Source organism: Prunus dulcis, chromosome 2 (genome assembly GCF_902201215.1).
Source record: "Prunus dulcis chromosome 2, ALMONDv2, whole genome shotgun sequence".
Classification (NCBI taxonomy): Eukaryota; Viridiplantae; Streptophyta; class Magnoliopsida; order Rosales; family Rosaceae; genus Prunus; species Prunus dulcis.
This window is the reverse complement of record NC_047651.1, coordinates 19,453,958-19,469,864: the sequence shown is the minus strand read 5'-3', so window position 1 is coordinate 19,469,864 and position 15,907 is coordinate 19,453,958. Positions and strand designations below refer to the sequence as shown.

General features: G+C 36.5%; 2 protein-coding genes across 3 annotated transcripts; both read right to left on the bottom strand.

Annotated features, from left to right (window-relative positions):
* Positions 1-46: 46 nt before the first annotated feature.
* On the bottom strand, positions 47-2,375 carry LOC117619123 (protein ARV 2-like). The gene is made up of 9 exons (XM_034348983.1): positions 2,210-2,375; positions 2,066-2,113; positions 1,887-1,976; positions 1,712-1,757; positions 1,529-1,611; positions 1,301-1,395; positions 896-962; positions 715-787; positions 47-358 (listed from the first exon to the last, which is right to left on the bottom strand). The coding sequence occupies exons 1-9, from the start codon at positions 2,294-2,296 to the stop codon at positions 258-260; spliced, it is 690 nt and encodes a 229-aa protein (XP_034204874.1). The 5' UTR covers positions 2,297-2,375; the 3' UTR covers positions 47-257.
* A 2,410-nt stretch (positions 2,376-4,785) lies between these two features.
* On the bottom strand, positions 4,786-7,429 carry LOC117619966 (B3 domain-containing transcription factor NGA1-like). 2 transcript variants are annotated; one of them, XM_034350042.1, is made up of 3 exons: positions 7,080-7,429; positions 6,742-6,901; positions 4,786-6,647 (listed from the first exon to the last, which is right to left on the bottom strand). In XM_034350042.1, the coding sequence occupies exon 3, from the start codon at positions 6,507-6,509 to the stop codon at positions 5,211-5,213; it is 1,299 nt and encodes a 432-aa protein (XP_034205933.1). In that variant the 5' UTR covers positions 6,510-6,647; positions 6,742-6,901; positions 7,080-7,429; the 3' UTR covers positions 4,786-5,210. The 2 variants fall into 2 exon arrangements, with proteins under 2 accessions (XP_034205933.1, XP_034205932.1); XM_034350041.1 differs by having other exon boundaries at positions 4,786-6,640; positions 6,742-7,429.
* Between the last annotated feature and the right edge of the window lie 8,478 nt (positions 7,430-15,907).

The window sequence follows — 15,907 nt, the reverse complement described above, 5'->3', positions numbered from 1 at the left end:
TCTTTCCTTTAGTTAGGGAGCAATTGAAGAGGAAAAATAACAAGAGTACAGATTTATGCACAATTCTATTTCATAAGAGGAAGGGGCATACATCTTGCACATTTACACCATCACATTTTACTGCCTATGGAGGAAATGTTGATCCATTTCTTAAAAAACAATTAATTTGAATAAAACCTTTCGATACACAGAGAGAGAGAGAGAGAGAGAGAGAGAGAGAGAGAGAGAGAGTTTGAAAACAACAATGATCTACGATTTCAAAGTTCCCAACTCCAGCACCTTTGTGTGACCAAAAACTTTACCACATGAGCACTGAAGCAGGCTGCTATACATCTACTCATAGCTGCCTGAGTTATCACTGTTTCAAACAAAAAAGAAGAACAAAGGATATTCAGCTGCAGTCAGCCATCCATAGTTAAAGAATCTCCCACACAATAGGATTTAAGAAATACTAAAGAAAGCTGACATTTTCTAATGCAAACCTCCAAATCAAATCAAGGCTGAGCATCTATTTACATCATGAAACCATGTGTGTTCCTCAAAACTAAAGTAATCGGTTATATGCCTCTAGCAGAAAGCACCTTGCCATAACAAGTTGACTTGATATTTCATTGGTAAAAGTTGACACACATACCATTCTTAATTAATGACATATGGATTGATATTGCAAACTGTAAAAGGATGTCAAGAACTGTAAATACTTTATTATCTGACCTTTGAGTGCCACAGTGTTCGATGATAAAACAAATAAATCAATGATGAAAATCACTGAAGGACATTCCCAGACCTGTAGAACACATGCTTAAATTAGATATGCTTTGAACCCAACCAAGTATTCTTCAGTAGAGTAAAAAGATGAGATAAGGAAAGAAACTTTTTTATTTGCAAACCATACCATCATTGCAATAAGAAACATCTTGAAGTAACTTGAAATAAATATTGCGAGCAAAAGGTCTTTATACCTGTGCCAGAACAAACAATATAACACCTGCATGTTTCTGTGTGAATATATGCGTATAAGTATGTATGCATGTATTGATTTGAAACAAAACCTTATAACACTACTAAAGGTCGGCTAAAAGAATCCTCTTATTAATCATTTAAGCCATGACTCATGGGTGATCATCAATTGTCTTTTTCCTTATGTATTCTATATTCTTCCCTAAACTCCAAATTGTGGTCTCGAACCATATGATCAAACAGGCATGATTTCTCAGTAAGTGGTTATAAGGGGATGTCTCAATGAAAATTTTATGGAATATATACTGCCATCGTGAGAAGTATCCATAAGAAATGTCACCTGAGTGGTCTAGGGAATGTACTGAAAAGAACCCTCATACAGAGCAAAAAGGTAGAAAGAAACATGATATTTCCAAAGACAACGTCCATCAGCATCTGAAATGGGAACAAATTTGTTTTTACTAACTAAAAAACTGAAATGGAAACATTTTCAACCCATCCGTTACAACTTATCACAGATCGTGTTAGATGCCTGAAACCCATGAAATCCAATAAACCTTCCACCAACCTTTTGAAATCTCCAAAGTAATGACGCGAAGCTCATGGACAAGCCCCACTCTTCCTTACTTCTTTCCAGAAAGAGACTCCTATCTTGAGAAATGTTAAGGCACCCAAATGTGTATGTGTACATGTATATTTTCTAACAACGAATTTAAATAAATTTCCAAAAACATAAACCTGATATGGATACAAGCATCCAAAAGAAGAAACCCAAAAGTAGACTTCCACAATAAACCCTGCAAAGCGTGTCAAGAAAACAAATTACCAACTCTTGGGATTGAGGTTTTGAAGGCAAAGCATAAAAACCATAAACAAAAAGCTGTCTAAAGTTTTAGATAATGAGAAAGGAAGCACTTTTTCAATACCTGAAAAGAAGGAGCTTGTGGGTCTATCACATTATAGAGTAAATGTGTATAAGCTTTGGTCTTGTGCAAAATTAGATCAATTAGAATAATCTGGCAGTGCCAACAACAACAACAACAAAAAGTTTAAATTTTGTTGAATTTTAAAGAAGAAAAATGAAGAGATTCAGATATAAGCTTACTATGGGTTCGCATTCGATGTACTCATCTGCAACTGCCTTGCAGTTTCCCTATCAAAAGAAAATTCAAACTAAATTTTGTGGCAGCAGCAAAACTTAAAAGAAAAAAAAAAAGAAATTAAAACAGAAACAAGAAGGAAAATTTACGCATTTCATGAGCCGAATGTTGCCAGGTGAGTATTGGACGAACAGAGTCGTCATGCGACCCCCGCACTCTACACATCTGTATTCCATGGCGCGCTCTGGCTTTCCGCCCCTTCTGCTCTGTCTCTCTCTCACTCGGAACACTTCTTCTTCTTCTGTTACCAAGTTTGGGCTTTTGCTGATGTCTGTTTTGTGTTTGCGGTTAAGTCCAAGTCTTCAGGCCCATAGCCCTTGTTGACCTGTTTTCCTGTTTCCTTTTTCCGAAACGGTGCCGTTTTGGGTTTATAGTGCTACATAAATCTGATCACAACCCTCTTTTCTCACCCTACATAATTACATTTTGATCTTAGTAAACAATCTTAAAAGAGAAAGCTGGCTAGACCCTATGTGGTCCATGCAATTTTTGCCTAATTAAAAAGTATTATTTTGCATATATCTTGAGATAGGTGAATATAATTTAGGTAAATGCGCGACAGTTGTCTAGAATGAACTCATACAACAATCAATAATCGATATAGATAAGTATGGAGAATTGTGCTTGTGAATGTATATATACACCAGAGTTTGTCTTTCTACCTTAGCCATGTGACATGTTCATCATCATCCATTGTGCTTCCTAAGCCTAGGTTATAGGCCATAGGATGGGCACTCCCTGCAGGCCATTGCTATACTTGTTTACCACCAATTGATGATGATCGCATTTTAATAAATTTACCATGCTATATATATATATATGCTTTCCCTTTACATATGTCTCTCTAGATGAAGATTTTTGTACTTCTAAATTTAAACCCATTGCTTGACTTGATTTCCAGTTGAATCTCTTCATGTTTTTCCTTCTTCAACAAAAACAAAATTAGGGTTTTGATAATCATGTTGTTTGACTGGTTAATCCCATTAAGTGATGGATCATGAGTTACCCGCCAGCAACGCTAATCCATGTTGAAGATTGAAGTTCAGGAAGATTAAAAACTGCATGCACATATTAGATTGGAAGAATATGTAAATAAAGTTCTTCTGATATCACTGCAGCTGTGAAGATATAATCAAACTCAGTCGTTTCAATTATAAGAGTACTAGGTTATTTTGTGGCATCATGCACAAGAATATTGTTAAAGTTACACTAGGATTGATCTTCATCAAAACCAAATTGAAATCTGAAAAATAAAAAGTAAAGAAATTCTATTATTTTATGACAATTAAGATTAATTTTCTGGGTTGCAAGTTTGCAAGTGAAGGCACATTTATGTCAAACATTGAACTACCACATGCTATCATCCCTTGGTTAATGTTCCAATTTCCTGTTAACTAGTGAAGTGAATATTTGATTAAGAACTCATTTCCAGGAAAATCATTGTTAAAGAGCAGTACTATCTGTGGTTACTGATAAACAGTAATTCTGTTGATTACAGGCCCCTGACTGACAGTACTAGTACTCTTTCAGAGTATAGAAGTTTATATTTACCCTTCCCATGCCTTTTATTTTTTATACAAGCGATAATCTATTTTAATCTAATCTAAACTATACGGGAAGGGAGATTCGAACTTGGATACAGAGTGGGGAGCACATCCGCTCTAGCCAACTTAGTTAAGCCCATGTATGCGGCTTCCCATGCATTTACATTTACTTAATAGTTTGATCCTGTGGCAGTTTTTACTCAGCAACTATTCTTTTACTACATTAATTCATCTCCATGGTTCTATGAAACGAAAAGATACAGCAAGTTTTTAAATAATCAGTAAATGACAGCTGCTAATTAACATGTGAAAGTGCAGGAGACGTAATCAATTAGTAGTTAGATTTGACAAATTCAAAAGTGCATGCATTGTCAATATCCTTCTATGTTAATCAAAAAAGTCTATATATAGTACAAATTCATAAAGCACGAGCTGCCTTAGTTTTTCTTTGTTCATTCATATTAATTGCTACTTCTGTTTCGGCATCACAACTAACATATAATATATGATTAAGAAGTGTTAAGAATTACAATCTAGGAATGAGAAGGGGATTACTGAGGGGTGTGTTATAATTTACACCTAAAATCTATTGCAGTATCAAAGACAAAGTCAAAACTGGCTGCATGCTAAAGAGAAAAAACATATGAATTACCAAGGTAAAAAGTAGGGTAACTAACTACTTGACCATAATGTTATTAGAAATTTCAATGAAGCTAAAAGAATGTGGACTATGAACACAGACAGATAGATATATATACCTTTTTACATCGCTGAGCTTTCTGCGCCTTACCTGTAAAGGGTGTGCCTAATTGAGCTGCAGCTGCTGCAAGCAAGTAAAAAAACTAGAGACATTTTATACGCCAGATCATACGAAACAACTTTTAAATTATTCATATCAAGCATATGCCGCAGTAGTGTGCTATATATGGAACAGTATAAGCAAGAGTTATCTTGTTTTGTAATAAAATTGATGAAAGATTTTGCCTTTCGAACTTGAACTTCAACCGTACTCTTTATGTTCTTTTTCACAACCAAGTAAATGTACAATCTTCGAAGCGGATCGAAGACTTTATAATCATCCAAAAAATTATCAGCCTCCAGTCTTAGATGTGGAGTAGTGATGATCAAGCTAAGTTGGAGTTAATAATATAGATGTAAGGCAAAAGGAAATGCAGGTACTCCAATCAATTCGATCGAACTGCAAATTGACTACTAGTACAATCAATGCTGTAAGAAAATGCTTGTTCACTTCGTTTGTAAAATATATTGTGCCAATTCACAGGAAATGAACTCTGCTAGCCTATAGCTTCGGATATATATATATATATATATTCCAAATAAAACGACAAGGAAAGTAGATTTTCCCTTTCTTTGAAAGGCCCTCTGCAGACTGCAGCTACACCATGTGAGCAGTAGGGGCATCATTTGGGTAGCCTTAGTTGAAGAGAAGAGAGTGAACCCACCATGACTTATAATCTGTTCATATATATTTTCCTTGGCAGCAAATCATCAACTCTGCTAGCTAAGCTAGATATAGATAGCCTAGCTAGGAATCCAAATAAAACGACAAGGAAGTAGATTTCCCTTTCTTTGAGAGGTACTGATCTGCTGCACCTGTATTGGGCAGTGGTATTTGGTTGGCACCAATAGTATTGGGCAGCCTTAATTCAAGAGGAGCAGCAAGCGAAGAGGAAGGAAGATGATTATATGGTATTGCTGTTGAAGGCAGTATCTGGTATTGATGTTCATCTGTTTGATCTTCTTCAATGTTTGGAGAACACTCCATGTTCACACCGAATAGCCTAAGCCGCTTACCGGTAGAGGCACCAGCGCTAGCTCCACTGGAACTCATCTTCCCATGTTGAACAAACGGCACAGAATCAATCACCATCGGATACTGATGATGATGATGAACCACTTGATCCCTCTCCACTTGCAATTGATGATGAATCTGATGCTGCAAATATTGATGGTTCATGATCTGGTGGTGATGATGATGGTACGGATGATGAACATTGTTGCTTGGATGAAAATAGTCATGGTGTCTAAGAGGCATGGACATCATGGATGGAGGCGGCCGCTGAAGCAGGGAGTATAGCCTGCCTCCACCTCCACCACATCTGTCATTGCAATTACCAAACTGTCCATGGTGGTGATGATGTGGCGGAGGAGGAGGAGGGGGAGGGCGGCGCCTCCAGTCAATGTACAAGCTGTCCTTACCTGAGTCCCCAACCCCGCGCTCAAACGACACAATGTCACCGGCATCCAGCTTCTTCTCCTTCACAAAACGGCTCCACCCTTTGGTCATCACATAGCTCTGGCTGCTGTTCCAGTAGGAGTACCTAAACCGCCACGGCTTCCCGGTCCGGTCTTGGAAGTTCAAGAGGAGGCCCTTGTCGTTGGCTGTAGAGTCAAGCGGGAAGTATCTCTCGGCATGTTGCTTGGGTATGACTAGCCGGTTGAGTTTTCCCACATCACTTGGCGTGACAACTTTGTCAAACATGTGCTCTCTTTCAGAGTTTGGAGGCCAATTGTTGTTATTATTGGCTCCATCAGCTGCTGCTTGCTCATGGTTTAGTGATAGGTCCATGAAGTTGATGGCTTCTGGAGACCCATGATTATGAACAGCCCATGGCTTTTGCTGCTGGTACTGATGATGATGATGAGGAAGAGGAGGAGGAACAAAAGTGGCTTTGTACTTTGGTGATGACCCATAATTGCTGTTGTTATAATTATGAGATGAAGAAGAGAACTTACTGGAAATTATATCCTCTTCCTCTTGATCTTCTTGATCTTGATCTTCCTTATCTGAATACCCTTTTTGATCTCGTTGCACAAACTCCATGATTGTTGATGATATGATGAGTTGAAATTAATTTGAATGAGATGGACTTGAACCTCTCCAATTTGATGATCAGCCTCTCTCAGATAAATTCACAGTGGATCATGATCTTATCTCAATCCAAACCCTACTGCCTGTTTACTAAACAAACAAAACTAATTACTAGTCAAATTATCAATGAGAAAATATATACAAAAAAAATTAAAAAATCATTATTGCAAGCATTTTTCTTCACCTGCAAATACCCTTCTGAAAATTGTTATCTTTTAAGTACTTCTCAGATCTCTAGCTGAGGCCGTAAAGACCCAAAAGGGAGGAGAGAGAGGTCTCAGTCTGAGCAGCAGACTGTAAAAAAGGGTCGGTGCCTTCCTTGACCAGGACAGAAAACTCAAACCCTAAACGTGACAAGATTAGCCATGGACGGCTTAACAAGGTCAGGTTCTACTTCTTGGTATTTATGTTGACCAGGATAGCAAAGCTATAGCATGTAGAGAGAGAGAGAGAGAGAGAGAGAGAGAGAGAGAGCGAGAGAGATGGATGTATTGGCCAAACACTAATTGAGTAGCTAATTACCTTCCTTGAAGCTTCCTTACAAGTATTTAGCAGTTACAAGAGAGAGAGGGAAAGCAAACATCAAATTCCGTCTACCATTTTTCTTCTTCAGAAGAAAGACTACTGGGAGAGAGGGAGAGAGAGAGAGAGAGAGATAGAAAGAAGAAGAAGAAATTTTATACGTAGGGGCCCATGAAAGGATGAGGTTTTGGGTCATGTGAGCTTGTCCTTTTGTTCAATAATTTTTTGGGTGCAAACTCTTTCTCTCTCTCTCTCTCTTTATATATATATATATGTGTGTGTGTGTATATGTTGTATCTTCTATACTGCAAGCTAAAAGACCCAGAACCAGAGAAGAGCTCATGTGATGAACTTGGCAATATTAATAATTATAAAGAGCTATTAATTATTAGCGGTATTTCTACTGTTGCTACAGGCCACTTGTACAAGTAGAGAGGACACGTTTGTGTATATATAGCTAGAAAGTTAGGTTTGGGTTTTTGACTTTTGGTGTCATTGATTGTGTGCTGGTCCTGCCACCCGGTGGGAAAAAAGCTTCATTAGCTAGCCAAGCCCCCAGGGGATGATCAGCCACACCACACTTGCATTGCATGCGCCTCCAAAACTTACACCATGTGGTCGGATAGGGATAGTCTCCTAATTGCGTACTAAATGCTTCATGACTTGTACATAACTGGAATGTGATAGATCAGTAAATATACTACACATAATTTTATTCTTGTGAAGGACTCACTAGTGTAGTGGTTTGGAGCATGGCTCTCTCATGAAGAGTCATACGTTTGAATTCTAGTATTCGTATAGTGTGTGTAAGTTTAGTATATTATCATCGCTCGTATTTGAAGGAAAAACGCGGCATACTCAATTTAGACGCTCTTAATATAAATGACTTAATGGCTGCTTAAGTCAAATTAGACTCATAGCTAGCAATTTGTTGGTTTGGAAGCAGGTACAATATCGCTTGAATATTTGTGACATATGTTCAAACTTTTCCAAGACAAAAACATATACATATATATACTTTTGTGATATTAAGCAATTCCTAGCTAGCTAGCTTAGCTAGTATATTCTTTTTAATTTTCAAATTAAAATGCAAATCCTTTTTCCCCAGTTCAAATTCGGGTGTCGCCTGATCACCAAAAGAATCGAAATACCTTCTTCTGTTTTGATGATATAATTTGCCAAATTTTTTCCAGCAGAAGCAAGCGGAGGAAAAGTTTTTTTAATAGTGGATGCTGCCAACGGAAGTGGCGATGCCATACGCATAAAAGAAGAGACTCATAGAATGGCATAGGCAAATAGAGCTTTTATTAGTAAAGTAAAGCTTTGGCTCCCTAAATACTAAAGAAATGGATCAAAAAAAGGGGGGACTTCTGCAACGGGCTATGCCACCCAAACCAACTGAGGGAGGTCGCATCCGTCCTCATCTACTAATTAATAGCAATAAAAACACAATTAGATAGGGAACTAATTAAATCTACAAATACATATATAACCATACATTTATTCTCTTATTTGGATGTCCGTACGTTATTATCATGCGGATACTATTATAAACATGTATGAAAGCAAGGAGGAATAATACAAAATATATGATGTTTGCACTATAATAACGTCTGAATATCCGCCTAAGAGAATTTCTATATAACCATATACCCAATTTACATCGGGAACTATATGAAGGTACGTGCCCATATTTGATTTTTGTGGTCCAGTTTTATCTTCGACATTATGGCTTGGACAAAACTTTTGGGGGTACCACATATATATATATATATATATATATATATATATATATATACTTTGTTGACCTTGAACTCGATTTTTCAAATTTCTTACTTCACCTTCCAACTCACATTTATAATCACCAGCCCCACTTCTTACTTCTTAGACCGTTGAAATTAATTTAGTCATACCCATCTTAATTTGTATGTTATAAAGTTTGAGCGTGTTCCCTGATTTGAAGTAAAGGAGAAGTTTGACATGTGTTATGAAGATGCAAAGTTAGAATCGACTTCTTTGTAATTTCTATTAGACACTATTCTATATGAATGTTGTCGGTTCAATATTTTAAATGTGATACATAAAAATCCCATTTCTAGTGTGATGAATTTGGAAAGAAAGAAAACCAATCGAATATTCATGGTTGATTAGAACGCTTAAGTGTTATCATATTTCTATTGATGATCAATAAAATTTCTCTCGTACGTACCTTCGAGATTTACTAAAAAAAATATTATATATTCTTAGAATAGAGATAAATAATTTTATTCATATGCTAATATTCTCTTTTTTTCAAAAATAAAAACAAAGTACAAGTACAAGCATATATATATTTATGGAAGTTATGGATGAAGGACTAGCTAACCTATAGCATGTGCATTGTAGATCGCAGCACAAGAATTTTTCTTTCAAAATATCCGATGATTAAAGTTGTTTTGTTTACATAGAAACAGGTGGTGGTAATTAACTTTTACCGAGAATTTCTGAGGAAATGTCACAAGTTTCATCAAAGCTAGCCCGCCCAGAGAGAAGAAGAGGGTAGGGATGGTTGGTCCTCTCTCTCTCATCTCATTTTCTCTCTCTCTCATTTTTCTCTCTCTTTAAAGCTAAAGGCTACGAGAAGGCTATTGGAGTTGGGGACCTCTCTGCTTCTCTTCTTTTCATTTATTCATATATATAAGTGCACCTCTTATCTTATATATGCCGTGATGCTTTTAGATGTAGCTAGTTGTTCCTGCTGCTGCTCTCTTCTTATTGCACTATTTACCATTACTGTGCATGCATCTTTTGGACTTTTTCTAATTACAGTGATAATTATTAATTAGGGTACAACTGGGTATGCATATAACTTTTCTATCTTTACTGTACACTACATCATCTACTGATATATATAGCTAAGCTTTCCTGCTTTAGCTAGGTTGAGGGCCTTTCAGAAGGCCTAGGGTTTTTAGGACCACATGCATGCAGCAACATTACATGCCTCCCTCCCTCTCTCTCCCTCTCTCTCTCTCTAGCTACAGATCGACCAAACGAAACCAGAAATGCACCATATATATGTATGTATATATACAGTAAGGTACTCTGACTGCCTTACATATACAGTTGGCGGTTACCTTCCTCCATCATAATTCCGGTGCTGGCATTTTGTCCCCCCACTCCCCCCTCGGTCCTCACACTGAGGACAATCCTCCTCCATCATTATTGTGGCTTCTGTATGTTGTTCAGCCTTGAAAACCTCTTAACCCATGTAATTAACCTTCTTTTTCNTTTCATAATTTTTGTATCTACACGCCATCACAATTTATAATTACCAGCTAAAATTAATGTTGTGGGTAAAATTCGACTCTCGATCATGAGAAGACCACTTGGTTTTATTCCAATCATGCCGCTCTCAAATGATTTAGATTTAGCATAATTAACAATATCCCCGTCAACAAGGATCGTTACATTTTCTAAAAATTTAGTATTTAAGCTATTACTCATGCACCTAAAGTATTGTGTTTGATTTTCTTCCTCTCCCAATTCTTCTGCTCGTATAAACATTACATCCTATGATCTGGAATTAATCAAGATGCCCAATCAAGTTAGGGCCTCCTACATAATCAAGGAACTCATGATACATTTCTATCGTTTTATATATGGTTCCCTTTTGGGGACTCATTAAGAAACATCACCACTGACCGGTCTATTCATTGGTAATGATTCAATTGACCTCTAAGGTTTATTAATAAGGAGTTTTAGGTCTTCAACCTTATCATTTTCTGTTTTGTTCCTTAAGAATTGGGGGTAGAATGTTTGATAAAAATACATGAAATAGGCACATCTAACTCTTCCTACGGGAAAGTCGTTATCTTCTTCATCACACCCTCAAATAGAAAAATTCCTCAAAGCACCACTGAATTACCTCGTTGATCTCTATACCTTTCCTTTCCTAATCTTATGAGGACACGAAGTTTTTCCACCACAACACACAAATATGAATAGTTTCTGTAAATTGTTGGCATTTGAGAGTGCAATTATATCCAAAATCTCATTCATATTAGAAGAAGTCTTGAGTATTTCTCAAGCTAATTAACTATAATAACATATGGATTCTAAACTAGATAGTGTTTATTTATTTTATTTGAAAAAGAATATCACCACTATATTATGCATCCATATATATATATATATATATATATATATATATATATATGTATTCCACATAATGATGATGATGATGATGAAGAAAATGGGTACTGAAATATTGATCAAAGATCATGCCCAACCCAAGAGTCGATCAGTAGGGCTAGGAGGAGACCTAGAGGATGCTATTGAATAAAACAACACATATATAATTGCTTAATGGGAGACACCATGTATGGGGCAAAAGTGGGACCCTATGCAAGGCAAGGGGGACACAAACGAATCAAACCAAAGAGGCTCTCAAGTGAATGGAAGGCGAGATTACCCAAATAATTCCTTTTAGAAATGTAAAACCCAAGTGGGGCTGCATTTATAAACTTGCCGGCACCACACCTACAGCAGCATACAGCAGCAGAAGCATCAACTTTCAAGCAGCAGCAGAAGCAGCAGCAGCAGCAGCATATTGCTGTGCTGAATATCAGAACCCAGCCACCATTCCTTTCCTTTTTTTCTCTTTAGTTCTCTTTCTCCTTCTACAAAGTAAAGTTTTAACCCCACTCTAATACTCTACCTATCTACTATATATACCTACTAATAATAATACTGTTCTCTCTCTCTCTTTCTCTCCCTCCCCCACCCTGCCTTCTGAGAAACCGTTTGGGCCTCTCAGCAACTCTCAGGCTGTTAAGTCGCTTTCCTCTTCATTACATATGGCATGGCCCCTAGCTATCTAGCTAAGCTCATAGCTCTCCCTCCCTCTCATTTATTCATGTTTAATTAATTATGTGGTTATGCACGTTAATACATAATTAATTATAATTAATTATCTGTAGTAGCAGTACTTTTGTATGTCATGCATGAGTAGTGTATCTATTTTGATATCTTTTTACGTACCTTTTTACAGCATCAATTTTATATGCGTAGGCGAGCAAAATTAATAATATATAGCACTATCTGCCAACCTGTGATCCTCATCTCGATTCTCGAATAAGGCCATGCTTTTAGTTTCTTTCTTTATTCCAACTACTCGACTTTATATACACAGTTCTTCCTCTACTGTATTAGTTGAAGGCTAACAACCCAACAAAAACAATATCACTGCTCCGATACATACAAGCATATATATGTCTTTCATTTAATCAAAGTGTACCAAATCACATTATTGGATTTGTACTCTTCGCAAGTTTACTTAAGTGCTTTTTTTAATACAAGCGATATTAGAGAGAAAGTTGTCTCATACACACTGTTAAGGTATTATTGAGGTTTGAACCTAAGATTATGGGTCTGCAAAATCAATGCCCAAAATAGAGGGGTTAATATATAACTTTTCCTTTTTTTTCTCCATCCATGTCTTACAACTAATATTTAAAAGCACTTCCATCCATTTGCCATGGTAAAAGGCAAGCGCAAGGCAAGGGCTGTTACTATTTATGTGAATAGTGGCAGCCCTTGCAAAAGGCTTATGGTGTTTCCACCCATTGCCATGGCAATCCAAGGGCAACAACTATCCACATGAGATATGAGGAGAGGAATTTGTATAGAGTTTTGGTGTTGGAAGTGAAGAATATGACTAAGTATTTTTTTAAAAAAATTTTGAAATTTTTTGTTTTTTGTTTTTGTTTTATTATTTTTTCGTTGCTTACGTCATCACTGACATCAACAAACCTAGGCAACAACCCAGGCTATTTTTGCCTTTATGCCTGCCCAAGCTTGTAGAGCCCACTAGCTGTTTGGGCTACATTTGCCCGCTAGAACCTCTGCCTGGGGCTTAGGCCCCCTCCTGCCCAGGCCACAGCTAACCGCTGGAAGTGCTCTTACATATTGAAGCTAGCGAACCCAATTTAATTTTTGACGGCTGTGATTAATTGGTGGAATGGTGCAAAATTAATTAATTTGCTGCATTAAAGGTAACAAATTAATTAGGGTTTTTAATTGTAGAGGTTTTTGAACTACTTCTTACTGTTTCAATTGAGTCCCGTAATATATTTTTTTTTTTTTGGAGTTAATTACATTCTTTAACTCGACAAATAGTTGCAATATTGTGAATTTGACTGTAAATTTGAGGGCTAAAATCGTCCATTAAAATATTAATATAATAATTAAAATGTTAGTAAAATATTATAAAATTTAGAAAATAAAAAATAAAAAAATCTCTCACCTCCCAAACCCTCAAAATTATAGAAGCTGATGATGTTCCTTCTTCTTTTATCCTTGGCTGCTCCTCTTGCTGTTGATCTTCATCCTCAGTGGCTTTTGCTTTTTTGGACTAACCTTCTTTACTTTTTTTGGCTTTTTACTTTCTCTACTGAATAGAAAAGAACACCCACACCGCCCAAAAAAAATCCAATCTTGAATAATCCCCTTGCTTTTCTCTCTCTCTCTCTCTCTCTCTCTCTCTCTCCCTCTCTCTCTCTCAATGAGCAACTAAACTAGTATATTTGACCTGCATCTAGATTCTGGAAGTCTCATTAAAATCATCTCTTTCAGTCATATCCAAGACCCAGTAAAAATCTACCTCCCCAATACAACAAACGTATTCATGTTATGTGTATTTTTTATGGCGAAGAAAAAACACAGGTGGAACTATGGAAGAAGGCTTCTACAGATCTGGAAGCATGTGGAGTAAATGAAAATAGAGAGATAAAGGTAATTAAAAAAAAGGGTCTGCAATATGAAAAATCATCTAAAGACAGATGGAAAATGAGGTTTGTGTTGTCAAAAGTCTGAATTATCCTTCTAATAAATGACTAAATTAATTGAAAGTGAAGTAGAACCTAATTGCAACTACTTGTCGAATTAAATGATGTAATTGTCTAAAAAAAATTCAATTCAGGAACCAATATAATTAAAAACCCAATTAATTATGTCCTCATATATACACACGAGGAACATAAATAGGGTGACAAATTCAGGTAAACATATATGAACATACGAGGGGATGCCCTCCAGCAGTAGGGTAGCTGCTGGCCTACCCTACTGGCCCACTAAGCCCACCCAGCTACCTCCTCCTACTTAGTATCATCCTATATATACATTTTGATGTCCTCCAAAGTTTAAAGATGTATGTAGGTCATGAAAGTTGAAATGATCACATCTATTATGTTAGCAGTGGTCCAAGCATACGTATTTATAATGCTACTAAATGCATGTGGATCCCAAATGGATGAAAAACTGTACCATCATTATGAATAAGTCTATGGTAAGAAATTAAAGTGAGCAGCACCTGTAGGGAACACGAATATATATATATATATATATATATATCATGTACAAAATATGCAAGATCAATCTTATTCTTCACTCACAAAGCAAAGTAAAGGGTAGCGATTTTCCCACTCTCGTTCTATCCGTTTGCACTTTTTGTCTCATTTTATTCCTTTCTGTCCGTTCAACGAGAATGTGGAAATTGTATACCCTTTTCATAAAACACACATCTTTTTCTTGAGGTAAAAAGGGAAACTCAATTTGATATTTGTGTGGGTCTGCAGAGTTGCAGTATTAATGGACTTTGTTGGTCACCTGAAAATTGAACTTAATTCAATTCTATGACTACTATGTGTAATGAGAGCATGATCTATATGCAGGGAATTTTGAAAAAGTGGGTTGGGGTGGGGCATGTAATATTTGGTTGGTTTCTGTCTCATGGTAAAGATACATCACCAAATAGCCTTTGAGAGTACATATAATAATAATAAATAAATAATGTGTATAGTTTGCATCAAACTCGATTGTCATCTTAAAGTTCCATTTCAACTGGAAAGTAAACTAGGAACCGTCACAGGATTAATTCCAACACCCCACCAACCTTTGGTTGGCTTTCTTCTCATTCATTGTTATGTTTTTTCTTCTTTTTCTTTTTTTGATGCAGTTCAATATATGAAGGAACTCTAGAGATATTGGACCTAATTATTTTTTTTTGAGGTATTTGATGATATTGCTAAGCTTGTTTTGGATGCAATTAAGGATGCCAACGAAATATATATATATATATATATAGAGAGAGAGAGAGAGAGAGAGAGAGAGAGAGAGATTGGGTCTTTTAGAATTGGCAACTTGAGTGTTTTTGGTGGGGTATGGGTGTGTGAGGCAGAATTATTATAAAGGTGAATAAGACTACGTGGAGGGATAATTTGGGGCTTAAATCATTGGGTTGAAATTCCGCACAAGAGAACAAAATATGTTAACATGTGTGAAATACTTTGCCTACTTGCAAGTAAAAAAATTATATAGAATGAAGTGATTCTCCTATTTTCTTTAGCATGAGAGTAGTTACCTATGTGTCAACGGAATCTAGTACAGTAAAAAAAGATATTGATTGGCATACTTAGGGGTTGCAGATTCAAACCTCCATTAAAAAAAAATAGTTATCCATATAACCGATGTCCTGCGTTCAAATCCCCCCTCAATTTCAATGAAAAAAGAAAAAGAAAAAAAAGAACATACATCAAGACCTTCAGGTGAAACTCCTCTTTAGGCCAAGTGCCAAAACATTTGGCCAAGAAACTTGGATTTCAAGACTTGGAACTTCAAGTCCCTTTAGATAAAGATTTTGGGCCAATCTAGAGCATAGACATGCCGCCCAATGATAATCCATGGATCAAAGCCTGGCTGACAGTGGTCAAGTGATTAGGGTTTAGGGTGAACGGGCCTTGTTTGATGCTCCAATAATAGAAAACATTCCATATGCATGAAGAATTGATTAA

Bases quoted from the DNA above. Each gene is read 5' to 3' on its own strand.
- LOC117619966 (XM_034350041.1), bottom strand. From the start codon at position 6,509: ATGGAGTTTGTGCAACGAGATCAAAAAGGGTATTCAGATAAGGAAGAT.
- LOC117619123 (XM_034348983.1), bottom strand. From the start codon at position 2,296: ATGGAATACAGATGTGTAGAGTGCGGGGGTCGCATGACGACTCTGTTC. The intron at 1,977-2,065 runs GTAAGCTTATAT...TGGCACTGCCAG, and splicing joins ACATCGAATGCGAACCCATA to ATTATTCTAATTGATCTAAT. The intron at 359-714 runs GTCAGATAATAA...TGTTTGAAACAG, and splicing joins GAACACTGTGGCACTCAAAG to TGATAACTCAGGCAGCTATG.